Genomic DNA, 23,144 nt, shown 5'->3' on the forward strand with positions numbered 1-23,144 from the left:
GAGGCACAAGACATAGTTTCTTGCCCCAGATATGTGTTAATCCTTAAAGGTTCAGTGAGTTTTTGGTTATATGTTTGCCAAAGAAAATAGGAATGCCCACTTCTAATGTTGGGAAACCTCTGGTAGGGACTTCTCATGAGAATTCTTCCTGTTATATTCCCTCCTGCTGGTTTTAAAACAGTAGGGGGCAAAATAACCAACAAAACAGGAAATGCAGATAATTTCTAGCTACTGGAAAAATGAAATGCAATTTCTCTCTTCAGTCAATAATCTGATAAACAGGGCTGTACCATAGGAAGAGGAGGAGCTTGGTTTGGGATTTTAAAAATGTTAATTGTTTTGAACATGATTTTAGAGAAACTGTAATGGTTTTACACATTTTTAAGAAGTATTTCAAATGTTTGTGATCTTCTGTATTTACAAACTTAATGTTCCTAAAACTAAATCTTATTCTAAAAAACATTTTTTTTTACATACACACACCCTTTTATTTCAGATTTGCCAGATTGTGCTAGTATCTCTCTGAGTCCAGCTTGCACTGCTGAAAAAAAATAGTTTCGTAAGAATGCTGCACAGTGACAAAACTCAATCATAAAAAGTTCTTTTAATTTATGAAACATATCATTTTTGAGAAAAAAGTAGGAATGGGCAATATTTATAAGTTTAGAGGTTTATAAATAGACTTGTCTGGAAGAATGCTATGTCTGTAGTGATAACAACACCAAGCTTGTATGTATCATTTTTTGATCTTTAAATTACTTAAAAACATTTGCTAACTCTATTAAACAATATCAATTCTATTGTTATAAATGAATAAAGAAGAGTACTTGTAATGGTTACCCGAAGCATCACTCCTATACATAAAAAAGCACACATACAGCCTTTCCACTTATCTTTTTGTATTTGTCTTCTCAAATGTGTGATTAATTCCAGAGCACTGAAATCTTTTTGATAATCACTGAAGATGAATGTATCACTACAATCAGCAAAGCACTGAGTGCTTCCAGCTGTTAACACAGTAAAGTAAAACAGAGCCATCTACATACTTGGTATCTTGTCTAAAAAAATATACTCATTGACCTTAACCCGATCAAACCAGTCCCATCATCAAGGTCATACACAGTAACAGATACATATCTATATATAGAGGTATACACAAAAAGCATTCTAAAGGCTCAATCCTGAGAAGTACTAAGTAGCCTCAAATGCCATTCCCTTGAAGGAGAATTGAAGGTGCTCAGCACCTTACTGGGTGATCTGCATCCTGTAGGAAGGAGCTCTAAGTGTGCACTATTCACCACATATTATTTGTGACTGCTGGAGATTCCTTTTTTATTGAGTACCATCTTTAGTGGATAACACAGGGAAATATAAGCTAAAAACAAAAAAGCTACCCTTCGCTTACACATGCCTACTTTGAGACAGCAGGCCTATTTTCAACACCGTCCTGAACAATCTTGACTCACACAGCAAGGCAGCAAGGTCCTGTTGCCCCCATCCAGCCTGATTTCCTGGTTGCAATGGTGGTGGAAGCAAGATCCTGGTCCCTTCCCCAACATTTTGGGAAAGTGGTTTATGAGATGGAATCAAAGCCTTCAAGCAGCCCTGGTCCTGCACTCCTGAGACAATCCTGTTCTTTATGGCTAAGAAGCCAACAGAAAAGAAGAGAAGAGGATCACAAGGTAACATCTGTTAGCCTGCTCTTTGCAACATCCCTTCACAGCATCCGACAAAGTAAGCTCTTACTCACAAAAACATATGCATCTCTGATTCAGTAACTTTAGAAGGATGTGCACAGACATATAGCTTAAAATGTTATAAATGCACTTTAACCTTCAAGATTCTAGATATGCACGCCACTTCTGAATGGTTGAAACTTCCTGGAATGTTTCAAAAACATACCAGAAAAAATCGAGTACTGTTTTGAAACCCCACAGTGAACTGGTTCGTTATGTGTAAATGCAAGAGGGGTACCTAGGGGGAATACAACTAGGACTCCACTACCAAAAGATTTATTGTTTGCAGAGCCCACAGTCTACAGGGGTGGGGAAAAAGAAAGCCTCCATGTTGGACCCTGGGTGAGGGTCCTGTGCTCATTTGGAGCTGAAGGTTTGAAGGGAGGGGGGGCACGAGGATAGGTAGCCAGGTGCTGGGAGTCTATCTGACCCCTGCTTGTAGTTTCTGGAGGGGTGGGTCCTGACCCCAAGAACTCCCCATTTTTGCTTGCATTGGAAAGTATTTTGGCAATTTCAGTTCTCTGCTACAGATTTCCAGGCTCATTTGGGACAAGGTTGGAGTGGAGGGTTAGTCAGGTGCTGGGGGGTGGGCACTGAGTGATGTCTGCTTGCCATACCTGTGGGGCTGGGTGGTCCAGAGCTCCCTGTCCCCGCCCCCCGGGTGAACTAGTGACCATTCAGGGTAGGGTCTGTAGCAGGGAAGGGAAATGAACAAAATGCTTTTCAGGGCAGGTCTTGTAAAAACACAGAAGTAAAGTTCTTGGTGGGGGGAGAGGCAGAGGACCCAGGCCCCATAGAAACTGTAAGCAGGAGGCAGACAGCCCCTCAGCACCTGTCTACTCCCCCCCCCACCCCAATGCTTCAGCCCCAAGTGAGGCTGGGACCTCACCGAGTGGGGTCCATTTCCCATGATGGAGTCCAGGCTGTTCTCTCACTCACACCTGTGCACCCCCAGTCAACAACACATTTTGGTAAAGTGTAACAGTTTTCTTTATTAAACTCAATCAAGTCTTTTTTAACTTAATGTTTTTGAGAAGGGGAAGCAGAAGATTGAATTTGTGGGAAATGCCATCTTCCTTTCTTGGCATCCAGTCAATACATGCTATCTTTCCCCTCCTGGGGAATCCTGGGCAAACAGCAGGCACTGACTGCGGGAAGGTATGCTGGTCTGGATACTCTACTCTGGTAGCATTTCAGCAGCAGTGCTATCCCTAAAAGGTGACAGTCCATTTTAGAGCCCTTGACATCATATGAGGGGACACCTCTGTCTAAGGACAACTGTGGATCAGTTCCCAATCAGTGACATTCTTGCAACAGTTCAATTATTATATTAGTGTGCACCCTATGGTGCATCTCTACCTTGCCATATATTATTAGTATATATCTGAAAGACATACATAGGGAGCATCTTAATTCCCTCTACACAGTTTGAGGTTCCCATCAAACAGCTGTGGCATGACTGAGAAGAAAATCTTTTATAAGCCCCAGTTCAAACAGAAATGCCATTTTACCGCCACAGACTCCCACAGATTGGGAGATAGTACTAGGTGTGGCTACAAAGTCCCCTTAACATTTCAACAAGTGCTAATAATTAGTTTGGATCAGGGCATGCTAGGAATGTTAAGAAGGCATTACTGTACTACTGAGCTCTCTTACAAGTGTTAGAGGTCAGAATTGTAATACACAGATACTATTTTTATTTTCCACTCTGCAACAAGGGGTTAAAACAGGGAAGGAAGAGTTCTAAAACTCATTAAGATTCATCAATACTTGTAGTGCCATCTACTACATGGATGTACCCATTATTGCTCCTTCATGCATTAAGAAGATTTATTAGAACAGAAAATATTACCCCAGCATGAGCATGGAGGATGTCTCTGATGCCAACATCCTCCTCACAAACGTTGCAGCCTCCAACATGTACCTATGATGTGTTCCTTTTTTTCAGGCTGCTAATCAGGCCATTGGTGCCTGATAGTGGATGACTGACTAAAGAAATCAAGATTGAACTTATTCCCTGAGGCATGCTGTACCACCAGATCAAAGAGCACATATTTGGCATCCTGAAAATACAATCCTACTGCTCTTACCTTTCACATCACTGACACATAAGCCAGGAACAATGATCCTTATAAATCAGGACAGTGTTTCTCAAAAGAGGTATAAAAGTCTCAGAAACAAAGTTCCAAGTGAAGCTGAGTAAAAATGGCCCTAAAAAAGACACATCATTTTCTGATTATTTTCTAAGGTTCAATAATCAGAGGTTCAATAATCAGAGAACTGGAAAAGGAAAATTAGCATTAAGTAGTCAATATTACAATTAGGAAGGGAGCTTCCCCACATAATAATAGATAATTGTGGAGAATAAGACTGACTGAACATGTCTGTTTTAGTATTTCATCCTATGGATATCATCACTACATGTCAATTAAACTTATTTGAATAGACCATGGCACTGTAATACCTCTAAACTCTGGTGTTTTATTCTGGCCTTCATAAAGGCTCTTGCAGATTCTGGCTACCCAAAAGCACCGTCCAACATCTGATCCCATGAAAGTGACTGCACTCGATATAGCCCATCCTGCCCCTTCACATTTCCAGATCAAGGTACTCAGGGCACCAAGTACACTAAGGTTGCTCCAATGCACTGTAACTAGTGTGTCAGCTTAACCAAGTCTGCTGAAGCGTGGTAATTACTGGGCTCCAGCAGACTCCAGCACCACGTGTATCAGCACCCTGTGCTGAAAAATGGTGGCAGGGGAGCTTTAATTAAAGCTTGTTTGATGAGCTTTAAGCACCCCCACCACCAGTTTTTAAACACAGGAGTGCTGATACACATGATGCTCCAGACACTTTAATTAGAGGAGTTCTCAGAGCTGCTCTAATTAATGCACTCCCCCCACCCCCCCAGCTTCCCCCCAGACCATGTGTATAAAAGCCCTCATTGCATAATCCCAGGTTAACTCAGAGACCCAGTCTGACTTCAAGGATGACTTTGGGGATTGTTGTAAATGAGCCAGCTGCTTTCCCAGGAGCCCCTGTCACTACCAACATAACCTGGAGTGGTAGCCAGGCTTCTACATCCTTGTTCTGTACCAGCAATGAGGACTGGAATGTGGTAGGAAAGGAGCACATTTGTAGAGGGTGGAGTGGAGAAAGAGAGAGGGACATGCAGAAAGACTAAGTGTAGCAGAATGAGGGCAAGATCCTGGCATAAAAGGAAAGGGAGCGGAGATAAAGGACTGGAGCACAGAAGAGGAACAGGAAGAGGAAAAAAGGAGGGAAAAGAAAGAGACAACAAATATCTAGAATATATAAGAAAAGAGTCAAAGAAGGAATAGATAAGAAAAGAAGAAAGAGCAGAGAGGCAAAGAGAGAAGAGAAACACAAAGTTGGATTTGGAGTGGAGGAAAATGTTTCTAGAAACAGGACAAAAGCTATAGTTGTGGCAGGTTAGAACAGTAGTGTAATGAAAAGGGAAGGCAGGAAGGAGGTCGGTAGGGGAAGAGTGGCACACCAGCCCTGGTCACTGAGCCAGGGGTGGGGAGTGTAAAAATAATACCAGCTGTGCTGCTGACTCCAATGATTCACACATGACCAGAGTTACAGCTCTTTGCTGTAAGAGTCTGGTCACCCTTCTAACAGATCACAAGCTGTCATACGGGCAAAGCCAGTTCTGGAGACAAACAGTGTACCATGTAATACTTCCAGCTAAGTATGTATTTATAAGCAAATATTTAGAATGCATGAATAGGTGAAGCTTTTATTCTGAAAATATGACTGCTGCTGTTAAAACATGCTCTAAATGTATATATATAATCACATACTGAAGAGGGGAAGTTATATTAACCTGTTTTAAATTAGAAGGTTTTTTGCTAGAATGACAGCTATCAACATTGGAAATAATAACAGTGTCTGTAATATTCTAAAGATTACACTAAATATGGCCAATAGCATTTTGACAATCATATGGCTAACTCTCATCTCTAAATCTCTAGAAATGAATGTATGATATTGTATATGGGTAGGGTTATGTTTTTCCTTAGATATTATAGTATTATAGGCCATATAGTAAATATAAAAATGCATCATTGCAAAACTATTTAACATGTTTCAGAATAATTTGATTTTCAACAATTTTTAATACCACCTATCAGTGACGAAGCAAGGAATTTTGGTGCCTGGAGCAAGCCCGTAGTTGCAGCTTGCCCTCGCCCCATGCACAGATCCAGAGGGCATATCCCCCCCCCAGCCATGCTTGCCTGGGAATGCACACAGTGGCAGGGCCACCCCCACCCCATCGTTGCACCCCTCAAACAAGCTGCTCCCAGCTCCATCCTGCAACTCACCCCAGCTGGGCAGCACCTGTTGGCACCCCTTCGCTTCAACGCCCAGGTCAGTTGCCCCTCCTTTGCTACGGTACTGCCACCTACTCAATATTTTAAAATTAATTCTCCCTCTTTCTAGTCTGTGGAACATACATTTTATATATATAGAAGATTTCTTTATTCTCTCTCTCTCTCACTCTATATGTGTGTGTGTGTGTGTGTGTCTGTGTGTGTGTGTGTAATATATATATTACACACACACACACAGACACACACACACACATATAGAGTGAGAGAGAGAGAGAATAAAGAAATCTTATTAGAATTTACTAATCATCACTAACTATTAAGATGATGTGTTAACCAGTTATCTCGTTTGATCAGGTTGTACACCTCTTTAACAGCTATTGAACACAGGGAACTTGCACCAGGAGACATACCAAATTTCATTTGTACTCATATTAAGTCTTATGAGAACCACAGTCATGGGAGAATGTTGAAAACAAAGTAAAATTGCTCATTCTTTTACCTCAGTATGTGCACGGCAGCGGGTGATCTAAGCTATAGCTGGAGGACAGCAACAAGGTAGAAAAGCCTACTTTACTTCTTGAGTTTTTCACAGAGACAGAATGACTGAAGTTGATTCTCCTATTAACTCTCTTGGATTCTGAGATGTCACCATAGGATGGACTTGTTCTTTAGGTTTGATAAATGAGACATAGGATTCTTAAATACTGTATATAATATCTCAGGTAAAGGTGAATATTGCTCAAGTGAAAATGGTTCAAAGTAGCATCACTATATTTGAGAAGGGCAAATTATCTGTCAGGTATACTCATGCCACCCTGGCAGTTCTTTGAAGTCAGCAGAATGGTATAATTGAGAGCAAAAGCTGCAAAATGGTGTATTTCTAATAAAATCTTGATTTTTACTGCTCAGTATTAAAGCATATGTAACTAAAATCTACTAACAGCTTTATGCTTAATACAAATTCCAATATTTTTTAATTTTCAGAATTGGAAATATGGTCTCAAAATATCCAGCTACATATACGCAGGTACTGAAATGCACATTTAATTCACGTGCCACACTTCCCCAAATAAAACATGTGCCTTATTTTTTCCCGAGTCTTCCCTACTACAGCACGGGCTCAGCCAGTATTGAATCCTCTGGTCGCATGGAACAGGGGTGAGTCCCATCAGTGCCAGTCCCTTTCCCCCTGCGCTTGGTCACCTGCTAATGCCAATTTGACAGCAGCTGTGAGAGGGCTAAACCTGTAGCTTTGTTGGCCCTGCAGCAAGGGGCTGAGGATGGGACTCCATTTCTGTTCCATGTGACCAAGGAGTTCAGCCCTGGCTTAGTCAGTGTGGAGAACAGCACCCTGCCACCACTCCATTTTCTCCTGCATCCATTCCAATACAGGCACTCCTCACTTAATGACCAAGTTCCGTTCCTGCGACTAGGTCGTTAAGCGAATTGGTTGATAAGCGAGGAGCCGCCCCTTGATACTGTGTGCCTTGGCTTGAGACGCCGCACTGCTGTTTCCACAATACGTTTCGTACAATACCGACTGCTCAGACAGCTGGACGTAAGTCCGCGCGGTCATTAAACAGGTAGGTCGTTAAGTGAGGAGTACCTGTATAAAAATGAGTTTCTCTGCTTATGAACCACACACCAATTTTGGGCAGCTAATTTTCAGGGGACAGGTGTGCACAGTATGCAAATAAATACAGGTCTTGAGCCATTCATTTCCATTACTCATTAATCATTTTTAAGGTATCTCTCCTAGGCAGTATTCAGAAAAGTACAGCTCTAACATTTGGAATCTAGACCAAAGGAGAAATCCTGGCTGCACTGAACTCAACAGTTTGCTGCTGACTTCAGTGGAGCCAGAATTCCACCCCTCCTGTCTGCAAAACTCTTATTTAAAAGAAGAGAGTTAATATTCAATTTTTTTAAAAAACCTATTTGAAGTTTTGATAGAATAAGTGGCATCATCAAAACTGACACCTTACCTTGCATTGTCAACAATGCAAAGTACTGGAAATAATGGAGTCTGAAGTTTCTTTTCATCCTGCAACCCTGTTTGCTCTAGGCTTTTTGCCTAAAAAAAAAGTCCTTTGGTGTTAGATGTCATCCAAAATCTAACAGTACAGTGTCTGCAGTAGCCATTAATGTTTTTATCATCGTCCTATGCAGACCTCTGTATACAAATCTAGAGAATGTTGTACTTAAAACATTAGTGGCTACTGGAGCTGTCTCTACATAATAGTAGGGCTGCCATTAGCGTAACTCTACTCACAAATGAAAGGATTTTTTTGTTTGTCAGCCACTGCTTTACTTGTGGTTTTCATGAGCTTTTAATTTTGACATTTTATATCTAAATATCCATAACAAGTAATATATTGTATTAGTTAGAAGAGATTTCTTTATAACATTTTAAAAGTATGCTCAGTAGAAAACATTACCATTTAACTGCATAGCGATACATAACTACCCCTATGAAAGGTACTACATAAGTGTAAAATTGATTCTCTAACACTTGAACACTTTAAATCAAGACCAGATGACACCCAAAAAGTTATGTTATCACTCAAACAAAAGTTATGGGCTTAATGCGGAAATGATTGCACTTTTTTTTACCTGGCATCTATTGTGCACAATGCCAGACTGCATGATCTTATAGGTCTCATCTGATCTTAAAATCTATGAATCTATGAAAGTACTGTTGCAGTATATGCTACCAAAATGAGACTTGTTGAAATGGGACAGATGCTTTATTAAGATTTCTCCCAGGGAACTGATTTCGTTTAATGAGAATGATTGGTAACATCTACTGTTTAATTAGGATAGTATTAGAATAAAGTCTATTTAATGGGGATGCTTTTAGCTAGCATAAAGTAATTAACAGAAATTTTTAGCAAGTTTTAAATCACAAATAGTAATTTTTTAAATAAATTTAAGCTCTGGTCACTCAATGTACATCTGTCAAGTAGTGAACAAAAGGTCTATTTCGTGGCCTCAATAAAGGCTTTGGTCTTTAGGCTAAAAAAGCAAAGACATTTCATGCTAAAAGTCGCCATTCGTGTAACATTAAACTTGGGAAATTAAGCATTCAGAAAAAAGGAAATGCAGAGTCAAAATTGGAACCTCATTCTTAACTCTGTTCCCGACTGCATTTTCTTTAGATCAGGGGTTTTCAACTTTTTTTAGTCTAAGTAACCCCAGCAGCTGGATGCTGAGTGAGGGAGGCAGGGTGGAGTGGGGAGGGTAGCATACGGCTGGATGCCAAGAGGGGAGGGGTGAGGCAGGGCATGTGGCCAGACGCTGAGTGGGGAGGTGGGGAAGGCGTGTGGAGACAGAGTGCTGCCACCTCCCAGGAGCAGGGCTGGGGCAGAGCAGGGAAGCTCACCAGGCTGCGGTGGCAGCAGCACCCCTCTATGGGGTGGGGAAGCCCCTCTGAGGGCTGGTGTGAGGCAGTGGCAGCCACCGCTCGTGAGCTTCCCTGCCTCGGCCCTGCTCCTGGGAGGCTGCGGTGCTGCATTTCCGTCCGCCCACGCATACCTCCTATGACTGGTTCAAGTATCCCCAGGGGTACGTGTATGCCCAGTTGACAACCCCTGCTTTAGATATTATATAATATCTAAAGAATATCTAAATATTTTAAATATAATATTTATAGCATTTTCTTTAGATATTATTATATATAAACTTTTGCAACCAACAAGTGTTGGTCAGGTGTATAATTTCTTAACCTCATGGTTGTATTAACACTATTTTTTATACAGAACTTATGCATAGTAGAATGCTTCATATGATTCTTTGTTGTATATGATTGTGTTCTTGCTTCATTGCCCTTTGGTATTCTGCATCAAAACAGTAGCTGATGTTAAGGTCTTCAAGGTCAAAACTCTCTCTTTACCTTTGTTCTATCAGGAGGATGTTTATTCCATTCTTTATTCTGTGCTTTTACACTATCAGTACTGTATTTAAAATTAAATTTTCAGTTTAAATGTAAATGCATAAATGGGAATATATAAAGGAAGAAGTCAGGGTATATCTACATGGAATAATGCCATGCCAGGTATACCAACCACAGTATGGCTGTGTAATTAGTAGTGGGGTTAATTAGCTCAGACACGGTGCCGCACTAATGAGGCTAGACTGTTTCCAGTACGGGAGCTAGCTCAGGTATCTCTGCTTGGCGCTGAATTTTACTGTATGAACATACCCCAAGCATCCGAGCTGTAAATAGAAAAAAAACTTTGAAAAGGTCTTGAGACAGTCCACATACTACAGCACTTACTTGGTGGAAAATAGCCCTGCTTTACTAACACACCCCACTACTAATTGTAGGGTGTGGCAAGCTACCCTTAATTATAAAACAGGATGTTATACAGGAATGCTGAAACTTCTCAGCTTTTAGAGGTTAAGACATTTTTCGAAATGACACACAACAGGCCGGATTCTGATCATAAATACCAGCATAAGTTAGGAATGAATCCGCTAAACACACCTGAGCAATAACACTGCAAAACTAGTGTTAACAAAGATTAGAATCAGGGCCTCTGTTTACTACAGCGCTTTTTTTTGGTAACTGAATAAAAAAAAATCCTATACGTTAATATAAGGCCAAATTTCACGCAAGCAGGATTTATATCAAAGAGCAAACTTGGCCTCCAATGGTTAAGGTCTAAGTTAAATGGATAAAAGCATTACTGTTTAAACAATGAGCCACAGAGAGCCTGTATAGCTTTTTAGTGGTTTTAAAGAACCTCCAATCAAAGTGGCCAGTAAACTATAATACTGTAACTCTAAAGATTAAAAGTAGCTGGGCGGTATAGATAGGAGGTTTTTGACCTAAAGTGACCAGCCACAGATTAGTAAGTGAATAACTTAACTGCATTTTGAACCTTGGCTCCTCAGACAGTCACAGCACTTTCCAATCGAACTTTTTCATTAGGAAATCTTCTAGAAGAAGTATAGCTTTGGCAGTGAACCTTCAGGATCCCATTAAAGGGTCTCTGCTGTATTCCATTGCAAGGCTGGTCCAAAACTGCACACTTTACTCCCCCGGATTCTCTGCACAGCCATTTTGAATCCTCTTTTCCTTATCAGGCTGATACAGACCTGCATCATCCTCTCCTCCTTCTGACAGGGGCTACAACAATGGGGGGGTATGATACAACTGCTCATTGTTTCGCTTCACAAAACCCTGCCACAGGGCACAGATTAACACCAAAAAATAGATGGCTGCAGCCAAAGAAAAACATTTTTCAGAATGCTTCCACTTGATTAATGAAGTAATGGCACGAACCACTGTTTGACTTTCATCATGTGCTATACATTCTTTGCCACTTCTTCTTTAGAAGTATCAGCTACAATTTCCTCAGAGTTTTGAAATACAAAGGATATAATGGGGATTAATATGGCAGAATTTATACAGTGAAAATATTTAGGTATATCTGTGGGGAAAACAGGGAGAAAAAAGCATTTCCTTGTTAGTACCTGAACTTGGGACTGCTTCGGAGAACAGCAGCTACTAGAATAAAGGATGCAGAATCAGTGCACTGTTTTTGTACATTAGCAAGTGCTCTAATTTTGGTCATGTTCAGTTTGATATATTTTAGGACCTAGATTCTAGTCTTGAGGGGATGGGCAAATGTCATTTATCTTGAAAATTTCACCTCTAAACGTGCATGGGGGCGAGAACCACTGCATTTCTAGAGCCGCTTGGTAGTGCACACATCTGAGAAAAGCAAAGCAAGATCAGTGCTTAAAACTGTATTTCCTTCATCCTGAAACAGAGTTCTCACTGGTGTCAATTGCTGCTATACGTATATACTATATATCTATAACACAGATATAGATATATGCTGTATATATTGGCACATATTTTCTGTAATAAAGTCAAAAGGGGACGGAAAAAATTAAAAAGAAAAGCATGGAGGCTTTATAACTTAAAACATGTAAACATATGCTTACTCTCCTCCTTAGTGCTGCAAACTTGATTTTTCATACTGCCACTAATCCTCCTTTCCTGTACATCAGAATGAATACATATATATATCACCAGCCATATGGCAATTATGGGGAAAAATGTTTTGTGTATTTTCTTTTTTTATATAATAAAAAGGGGACAAGAACACAGGAAGATAAGAGAAGGATAAAACAGAATTTTTTTTGGAGAAATTATTCCCTGAAAACATGCAAGGGGACACGGCTTTGGGATTTCTGATTTCTTGCCACTGGCAACCTGTTTGAATCATGGCTCCACTACAGTCAGCTAGTGTTAATTTTTCTTGAACCTTTGAAATATTGTCCTTGAATTGGAAGGGAAAGGCATCTGAGGGCACAAGGTGTTTTTGTCTCTTTAAATTATTAAGGGTTACGGTCTATTAATCAACAGTATTTAGGTACCTAAACCAATCAGTAGGACCTAGGCACCTAAGTATGAATGAGACACTGAAGTTCCTTTTAGAATCTGAGCTCCAGTCTTTTTCATGAACATCATTTAGGCAATACCGCCTCATAAAGGAAGCCAGTCACTGTGCAATATCCACTGACTTCTAGCTGTGTAAAAAAAATACCTATCACTCTCCCTCCCTTAACCATTGAGTTCTCTTTAGTTCACCTGGTAGAACTGCTGCTTGATGTCTTCCACGGTCCTGGTGTGCGTAAATGACAAAAGATAGCCATTAAGTATCTCCATGGCAGAGAGGCATTGCTGAATGGAAGTCAACAACTTTTACTATTATTGTAGTGGCCAGTGTCAGTTCAATCAGTTTTTCAAGGTAGCCAGGCTTCCACTTCTCTGAGATGTGTATTGTTAACATACTTGAAGATAGGAACTTGAAAGATCTAAAAAAAAATGTTTGACATCTGGCACAGTGACTCAATTAATTACTGTGTTGAATTAATTAGAATGCTGAATCTCCTGAGCCAACAACAGGGGTCTATATCCAGCATCATAATACTGCTTGGAATATGAACCAGTTTAAAAGCATATTAAATGCTCTGATTTTATTCAAAGCTGATTGAAAGCAGAGAAACTAGGTTATTTCTATCATAATTAGAATACCGGTAAATGGCCCGTTGCTACCATTGTTAAGGATGAGTAAGATGTTCAGCAAAATCCTACTTCACTTTATATGCCCAAATAGTACTTGCCCAACTGTGTAAGGAGCATTTTCAGCACTTACGCTCAGCTCGTGATTCTATTTCACATCCAGTGTGAACGCACAAACGTCCAAGTGGCTATTTAGCCTGTCTGCACTCTGCTCAGACAGTCACATGGCTTCACATGCACATAACTGAGCATAAATCTTGAAAGTGTAGCCTGATAAAACTGGGGTAAGGCATTCCCATGTTTCAGCCCAAGAGCCTGGGGTTTATAGAACTCCCCTAGGAAGCAGGAGTCTAAGTTCCCCTTACCCAAAAGGGTATTTGAACCTGTATTTCTCTGACTTTACAGCACAGTACTCTTAACACGGGTCCACAGGTTTTACATTGTACAGTCCCCTCTTCAGGTCTCCTCTTGAGGTAGAGCCACATTGCACCGTACATTTAATATCCATTGGATAAAATGGATGCACAGTCCTGGGAGAGTTTTTATTCTTTCTGAAGTGCATGTAGTGGGGGAGTTTCTGCCTCACTGGGAGCAAGAATCTAGGGTAGAACCAAAGGACCCTTTCCTTCCAAAACAAAAGGCATCTGAATCTTTAAACGCATGCTCTTTAACCCCAAATCCTCCCTCTTTTGGCTGCCCTGGGAAATAGGTTCGAAAGGAATGTTGAAGCGAGGCCTTGATAATTGCTAACCTGTGGCCTGGTGGTTAGAGCACCATGCTGAAAGTGAGACAGATGTGGGGTCAAACTCCATCTGGCGAAGGGAGCCTAGAATCTGGGTCTCCTGTTTCCTGGGGAGTTCTCTTACATGTAGGCTCTTGCGCTAAACATGGAAGGGCCCCCTCCTCCTCCATCTAACACCCACTAGTCATGGGCTTTTGCCTGGCACCAATTCTATGACTTAGGCTAGCTCAAAAATATTCATACAGAGCCACATGCCTGCCCAGCCAAAGCGCAGCCTACTGCACATCTCAATATCCATGTGGAATAGGACTGTAAACGGTGGATGTCAAAAACAATACTTACACAGTTCGGTAAACGTCACATAGACACGTAAAGCGAAATAGGATTTGATTCTTACTCGGCCACAAACAGATGTTTTGGGTCAAGTGTGGGAATCCAGCTGTAAATGTTGTGGCATGGTAGCATAAAGTTAAATGAATTTTCCTTTCCTTTCCTTATGAGACATTTATGTTGAAGTCTCTCAAAGATTATTTGAGAAATTTATAAATTTTATTACAACAAAATGTTTATGGTTCTCATTCAGATGCATGTTAAACCTGTTATCAAATACAGATGTGAAACTATGATTAAGATTAGGCTTTTGCCAAATGAGCTTTCAAAAATATGTATGTATAGACAGACACGTGCGTGCATGTCTGTTTATAGATATATGAAAGTGTGCAAATATGTAAATATATGGGTATACCTGGCTATTTTGCACATGTATATCTAGCTATTTTGATATAAATAAAAAATAACGTTCAAAAACAATTTAAATACATCTCCCATTCATAAACCTAAGACAGCATGTAATTTAGAGAGAACAGTAATCAGATATATTAACCAAACAGATTATAAGTAGTACTACAGATAAGCTTCACATAAAAGAAAAATGTATAACAACTAGTTTGATGATTGGGTTGCCTACACAATAAATGACAGATTTATCAAAGCTTTTCTACTGTGTTCAACATTCTGAGGTAACTAGCATGATTACTGGGAGATGAGGAAACAGTTAAAATAGGAAGAGAGTAGAAGCTACCTGATGCTTACTTTGAATATTTCAAAATGTTTTGGTACCAATACAGAAGGAAAACAATGCCAGTCACAATTCAGCAAAAAAATGGACTCTGTCCTTTCAATATGGGAGTGTTTCTCCATGGCTTGGTTGTTAGGGCTTTGGCTCCAATACAGAGGTTTATTGCAGATCATACTAAATCAGAGAGTTGAACCTGAGCCCTAGGTGAGTTCCCTAACCTTCATCCTACTAAGCCTACAGACTTTGCTGTCTGTCTTTCTGATGAACATTTGATTGAAACCAAAACATCTCAGTAAAAATCCCAAACCCAATGCCAGTTTATAAAGAGTAAGGGCCAAACTGCACTCCTCCTATTAGGCATTTAAATGGATTTAGATGCCTAAATGTGATTCTACTCCACCCTGTTCAAGTTCCTGGAAATCTGCTAATCTGAATCAAGTTTTGCAACTGTACCCTTAAAACCATATCACAAAAGGCATCCAGGAGAAGGAAGTCTCACACAATGTTTGTCTCAGGGAGTCAAGCAAGGTGAAATAAGATTGCACTTAGGCACCTAAGTCCACTTATGCACCTAACAAACTGACCAGAATCTAGCCCTAAATATTTGGCTTCAACTAAACAACATTTTGACAAACAGATTTAGAACAGAACAGTGGAACCTTTGTTAATCCTTCGGAGACCAAAAAAGGAATAGAGAAGCATAACAAAACGATATTAGTATTGATGATATATTGCAAATTTATTCTAGTGCCATTTCTTAGAACTCCTATGGTTACAGTCCAGTTGTTATACCTGTTAGTTGCTGAAATGTTTCAAGGTATAAATTGTAATTCTTTTATTGTAAAGAATTTTTTGCTGAAATTTTCCACTACCAGTGGAAGCAGAAAATACAGTAGTTTTAGAGAGACAGTATCAACATTCCCTACTGTGTTGCTTAACCAAAGCAAGAAAAAGTTTATGTAACATTTAGGCCCCTGCCACATGTTGCACTTAAAACATGATTAACCAGTTAATCATGTCTTAAGTCGTAACCTAGCAACATGTTAAAACTATTCATGGCATCATAAAACAAGGAATAAGCCATAAAATTATTCCACAAAAATGTGGAATAACTTTGTGGCTGGTTCCTAATGTGCTATTAATTGAAGGTGTGGCCAGTTGTACCCCCAGGGCTGGGAGCCTGCAGCTGATGGGGCTCTCAGCCACAGGGCGTATCATGCACTCCCAAGGCTGAGAGTCCTGTCAGCTGATCTGGACTTCCAGGCCTATGGGCACACCATGTGCTCCCGTAGCTGGCAGCCTGCAGCTGATGAGTGCCCAGCCATGAGGTGCACCATGCTCTATCAGCTGATCAAGAGTCCCAGCTGTGGGAGCACAAGGTGCGTCCCTACAGCTGGGAGCCTGGATATGTCTGCACCAATTGTCACACTGTCTGTTTAAACACTCAGATCATAGATATTGCTGTGCTAAGTGCTTTATGCATACTGATTGGTAAGATGCAAATTAAATAGATAAGAGAAAAGCTAACCCTGCTAGACCATGGAGCTATTTCTAGGTGCTGTCCTTTATTTGGAATCCAAATGAGAGTCCAGCTCTCTGAAATATCTCCAGCTGGTTGTAGATGCTGAGCACTTGGAAAATCTGATCCTATGTTTCTATTCTAATGCTTTTGAATATTGATTAAAGTCTTTAAATAAAAAAAAGGAAAACAGAAACAAAAAACAACCAAAACTTCCCTATCTTACATTAAATTGTTAAGATACATTACAGTTTATAATGGATGCTACATATGTCCAGCAACTACATTCTTAGTTACTGTTTTTAATAGGTGTACATGAAGAAAGGAATGCACAGGTTATACAGCAAATTGTATTTTAAATATGGAACTACTATGTATATGATGCATTGTAATGAAAGGCTTCCACAAGCCCTTACATCAGTAATGTGGGCATGAATAATCTGCAAGAGCAGGGGCTGATTTAGTAAAAAGTATCTGTTATGAAGCTCAGTCTTTTCAAGACTGAAGATGTCAAGACAGTGCAATACACCTGCACTGAGATTTTATCCGATTACTTTTTCTCTTTAAAGTGTGATCTTTTAAAATATGCTAAGGAAATGAACCTGAGTGACACGACATAAGAGGTCAGACATAAAACCAGCACAAACACAAGGCAATGTAGAGATAGGAATGATATTTTCCTCAACAGGCTGAACTGAGATTCAACCTGCTATACATTATATATATGGACCACTGACTTGAAAACAGTCTAAGCAATTTGTGCTAATTTAGGTATTAGCCTTATTTAATATCTAAACCTAGTATTCAGCACCTTTGAATATTTTTGCTAATACTACAAGGTGATGACAGATGACCGAGCTTTCAATGTCCTTACTTTTAGGACAGGATAAATTAACATCAGGAACCATAGTTATTTTTCTATTTTCTACACTGTAAATATGAATTGTCCTCTAATTGATTTGTGCTGCAAAACAATGAAAAAACAATTAATAATCAAAACACTTGTTTAAAGTGGAAGGCATCAGTTTGACTCAACAGATAAAGTAAGAATCATATAATTCCCCTTCTTCTGTAAAGTAACAAGTTTAGTATCCTTAACCTGTGACCTGCATAAGTCTATGTAGACTGCTGCCACAGATGAACTTACTGGAAAAGCTCCAAGTAGCACTGTCCATGAAAGCTAACAATGACTTGTTTTTAAGTGACTTGGCGGAGCTGTAATAAAGGCTAATCCCTAAGGGAGGGCACAGAATACAACAGAGTCAACTTTCTCTGAGCAGTCACATACCAAGGTGTTATTATTCAGATCCATCTTCCCAGCAAAAGGCCCCCATGTTGTTCCGACTGGAAGCTGCTGCCGACTCTGAATCTTGCGCTCCCCATCCTTCTGGAACATCTCCAACTCTCCTGCAAACAAAGAAAACAAGTAACGTTTAGAGTACTTTCACTTGTGCCTTGACAACAACCACCTCTGCCTTTGTGTTTGTTTTATGCGCACAATGTTCTGAGGACCCATATAATGAGAATTAATTATGCTTTCCTGAAAAACAACTGATCTTGTCATCCAGAGAAAAAAACTAAACCTTTTTCCTTATAGTTATATTCAAATTCAGTTTATAAAGTCCCATTCCTTTTTTGCATCATTTCACAGACATTATAGTTTTGAAGGCATTTTTATTCAGTAAATCTTTGAGAATGGAGAGAATAATGGTTGCTTAAGAGGCTTTTATATACTGCTGTGGAGGGAGAGATGATGGGAGAGAAAAAGTGCAATATATTATAAGTACACCTGGGCTAAAAGCCTTCTGGAATTTCAACCTCACAGAAAGCCAAACACTTAGGTCTTTACTTAGGCAAAAATTGAGCCAATCTGTTTTCACATTTATACCAAAGTAAATCCAGAGTAACTCCATTTACTTCAGTAGAGTTCCTCTGCATTTATACTGGTACTAAAAAAATAAAGAAAGGCTTAGCTGATACTTTGCCTGAGTTAGAGAGTAATTGATACAAAGTGATTAATGTGTGTATATTATAAAGTGTTAATGGATTTATAATAAGAAAAGCACGTGGAGGGGGAAGGCCTAGTTTTTTCCACTTTCTAATTTCCTCCTCTCTTGTGGAAAAAGGCATGCTGTAACTAGAGTTTGTGTTATTCTTTTTGCACTTAGAGAAAGTAAAACATTGAGATAAAATGTTAATTTTTAAATAAGTTACTTTTTTGTCAATACTTTAAAAATTAATGGTTCTCTCTCTACTAGAGGGAAAAAAAGGAAGCAAAAAGAAGAAAAAAACCCAGAAAGCATGGACAGTTTCATTACTTTGAAAGAAATAAAAAATATTTTTCTCCCTGAAATGTTTCCTGTTCAATTATTTTTCAAGGTATAAAAAAAATATAAAACTTTTTGCAAAAAAAAAAAAATTCAAGAATTCTTTTTAATTTAAAATATTTACCAGTTACATTACTGGAGAATTCCTAAATCCTTATTTCCCTCAAAATTCCCTAAATACATTTTCAGGGGTCTTTTTTACAAACATTCTGTGTATTCTTACTTATTTATTCTCCAATATATCTCAACATGAACCCATGGTTCATATTAAAAACTATAACTAAGGCTATTAGAAAACAATCTATTATTTTTAGGATCCTTTTAGCCATTTTGAGGAAAAAATGTTTACCAGGAACAGGATCTATTTCTTGTTCTGGCTGGTTCAGAGGCATAACTACCAGAGTGCACCCTACGTGGAGATGGTGGTGCCAGGGACTGGGCTGACAATGGAAGCTTCCATTCTTGTGCCCCCTCTAAGTGTATGTCTAGGGCTGCTACCCAGGTTGGCCACCCATCCTTATGTTATTGAGTTCAGCTTGTGCTTCTGTTGTTGCAAATCTGGCTGCATCTTTGAATTTGTTCCTCTTCTAAGCTTTGAATTTCTTGAAGCTAGCCATTAAGTCAGTGGTAAAATTCATATTGAATTCAGTGGAGTTGGCATTTCATTTTTATGCATGGAACAGATGCCACTACAATGCCCATCTCCCACTACATCTACAGAATTCTTCTCCATCAACCATAAATATCAATATCTGAATCACAGCTGAGATTTTTTACAAAGATGAGGGTATCCATCTATTCAGTAACTAAACTGCAAACCTGTCCCATATTCAGGACTAATGATTGTTAAGAAATTGACCTTGATCAGGTGGAAGTCAGTGTCATCTCCTTCCTTGCAAATAAACCTAAAGCTCTCAACTCATCTCCTATACCTACTTCCACATGTGAACATCGGGATTCTTGTTACATGCAAAATGTGAAGGTTTTATTCATTCATGGGGTTTAATCTTGACCATTTTCCAAAGAAAAAAATGACTTTGGGTTCTATTTTCAAGCAAAGAGATTTGTATTTCAAATGTGAGGGCTGAAGATTATAAAAATACTCCATCAAACATCAGACCCTTTATGTAAACTGGAACAAATCCATAAGAATCAATGAAGTTGTACTGATTTTCCAATTTATGAATGTGAGAATAACATTTTCATTTTTCATAACAATAATATGACATTTGTAAAGGTAACCAACATACTGGAAAGGTGTTATACAGTACACAGTAATTAAATACAACATTAAAAAAACCTATTGAAATACTGTAATAGATTTAATTAAATTTTAAACCATCCCTCTGTATGGTTACTTTGGAAGTAGTGGTTTCCCTGAATTGCAGGCCTAGGCATGGATCAGTAATACATACACGGTAGCATTTTTGGTTTTATATGAAGATGAAACATGGAGCAATAGAGCATTTGCTTGCTTTATACACTAAAAAAATCCAGCTGTGTCTATGGACATGTCACATTTAACTGATACCAGAGAAATCATGAGAATCTTTGAAAACCCTTTTAAAAAATAATTCAGCCTCCCTTTCTGTCACTGACATTTTTCATTTGAAAAGGGTTCAGACTCAGTCAAACAGTGACTCCTTATCTGTACCTGTGGATTTACAAGCAGGCCTGTCTTTTAATAGATTAAGAACGACAAACTTGGGGCAGATCATCCTGTGATATCCAAACACCTAGCAAAGTTTTAAGGTGCACATAATCATGCTTTTTTTATTTTTAAATAGGCAAGTTTCATAATGTTATAGTGAAGCTTATATAATATAGGAAGAAAACAGATACAGAAACCTGCAGCCTTTTTTTTATAAGAATAGAACTTTCTTTCCTTTGATTTGCTTATTACATACTTTTGTTTCTCATGTACGTTTTTTCTTTATTCTATACTGCCTAATGACATTTTGGGTGTAAAACAGGAATTCATAACCAGATTATTTTAAAATCTACTCCTCTAAGAATATAATTACAGAGACACTGCATTATAACCACATTTTGCCATGTTCATAATAATAACCATGCATATTTTGATCTTATTGGCATATGCCCAGCACCACTTTAACAACAACATTACAGTTTTTTGACCTGTAGTGCACATGGAGCAGGAGAGAGTATTTGGGTGTGATTCATAGTAGTACAGCATGGCACAGAAAGAAAACAGTACAGACACATCTTGTGGATCTGTGTGTGTTTTAGAGATATTGGGGAGAATGACATATACATTTTCCCCTGAACTACCAGATTTCAAACAAGGTTGTATCAAAAACAGCTACAGTTTAACTCTTGCCATGGCTGCTGTGTTTCTCATTGACCATCTTTGGTTTGGGGGGAAATTACATTAAAAAGGTGGCAAGTGACCTAAAAATACTTGTAAACAAACTCAATATGCAACCGCTAAGATTTTTTTAAAAACAAAGCCTTAGTGACCTAATGACATTTTGTTTTGTTTTCAGTCTCCCCCTCAGTAATTCCTAGTGCTTCTCCTGCATTCTGTATATTCTTCCCCTACATTCTCTACAATTGTTCAGAGTCAAAATTGTGACGTCTCTTAGGGGCTACAAGTGATGTCATACCTGTAGCCCTTGGAGGCTACTCGAGTCCTTCGAGGTAGAAATTTTTTTTTACCTGAGCATGTACAACTTCTTCCCCGAGCCCCTCTCTGTGACTTTCACACTAAAGTATTTGGACAAGACCTGGCAATATGAGAAGAAGTAGAGAGAATATCTTCCCCTTGCAGCCATAGAAACAGTAGGAATACGAGTCAGGAGTACTCTCACAACCTTTCCCTTTCTGTGCTGTGGCTACTGTTCAGCATCTTTCCCCATTGGCCACCTCCTGAAAAGCAGAAAAGGAAAGACAAGCTCTGATGATTCACTTGCCTGACTGATTACCTGCAGGAACTGGGAGTGCTGGGCAGAGAAGTATAACAGAGAGGGGAGAGTACCTGTACAGAAGGATTCCCCTCAGCCACAAAGCCACCAGGGAGAAGGAGAAAAGCTAAGGACCCAAAGGCCTCCCTTATTCTGTGCCCCAACCCAAAGCACAACGTGTGGATTCAAACTTCCAACTACTAATGATTTTCATTGGCAACATTTGACATTTAATTAACATATATTCTTGCGCTTAGCAGCAAATTGTAACATACACAATTTGGAAACAGAGACTAGAAATATGGTATTTAATATGCAGCATGGTGACAGCATAGCTACATCAGTTGGTTGTATATTGCTACATTAAACAATGCTTCCCTAGACCTGGTATTTGTCCTGTTGAGAGGTTCAGTAGGAAGCATAACTAAAGTGCCACGAAGACATATGAGTACCAGGAGAAGAGATATCTAACCTTAAAGACTGTAAATTATGTGCAAAATGAAATCAACGGATATTCCATTTTTAGTTATATTTATTTCTCTGCTCCATAGCAAATATTTTTCCAGTTTGTTCTTCAAGAACTTATATCCAGCTTGCTGAGTAAGTTTATACAAAATATTTGAAACGCATCGTATGGGCTAATCAATTTTGGTAAAAGATAATGCTGCTAGTGCTGTTGGCTGTTTCTCTTATCTTATTGATGTAGCATACTTTTAAAGTCTCTGATTACTCAAAGACTTATGATAGCTGCACTGTAAAAGAAGCCCCAAGTCATGACTCACTAATATAGCTACAAAACATCCCATAGCTTTTAAGATATTAGGCCACCTTGCTGGATACCGAACCAAAATGAGAAGACTCAACTGTAGGAATTTTTTTCCTATTTATAGATATTGTTTTAGGTATGCTTCTTAAATCCCTCATAACTGAGTGAGAAAAAATGTTTTCTGCTTTTCAACAATTATCACCCACTTCTTATGCCTTCAGAAAACCTGTATTATTTTGTATAACAGTGGTGCCCAGTAGTTGTTATTGGCCTCTTATAGGATTTGACTATGGCTTCAAATTTCAGAGGGATCAAGCTAGAGTAAGCTGAGTACTGTAAATGGTATTTCTGAACACAGTAATCTCTGGCTTTCATCCATCTGCCCAGTTTCTGGCGTAAGAAACAATAGTGCACACAGCTGATGGAGGCTGACAAGGAGAACTTGGTAGGAGAAAGTACTTCATTACTTCTAAGTTTTGTATGCATTTATATGCATTTAAACTATCCAAGTCATTGGAAATTTGTTGGCAAGAATATGTTATCAAGAAGAGCCTTGTAACAGGAGGTTTTTGGGTGAAAAAAGAAAAGCCAATCTTGCTTCTGTGTAAATGGACATTGGTCCATTGACATCATTTGAGTTCTGCTGGTTTTCATC

At 39.1% G+C, this 23,144-nt stretch overlaps 1 protein-coding gene across 2 annotated transcripts in view; it reads right to left on the reverse strand.

Annotated features, from left to right (window-relative positions):
* ZFPM2 (zinc finger protein, FOG family member 2) overlaps nt 1–23,144 on the reverse strand; it is a 438,050-nt gene that overhangs the window by 192,933 nt on the left and 221,973 nt on the right. For both annotated transcript variants that reach the window (XM_059723815.1, XM_059723814.1), the window contains one exon: nt 17,761–17,879. In XM_059723815.1, the coding sequence (XP_059579798.1) occupies nt 17,761–17,879 (119 nt within the window). The remainder of the gene's footprint in view (nt 1–17,760; nt 17,880–23,144) is intronic.

This window comes from Alligator mississippiensis, chromosome 3 (genome assembly GCF_030867095.1).
Source record: "Alligator mississippiensis isolate rAllMis1 chromosome 3, rAllMis1, whole genome shotgun sequence".
Lineage (NCBI taxonomy): Eukaryota > Metazoa > Chordata > Crocodylia > Alligatoridae > Alligator > Alligator mississippiensis.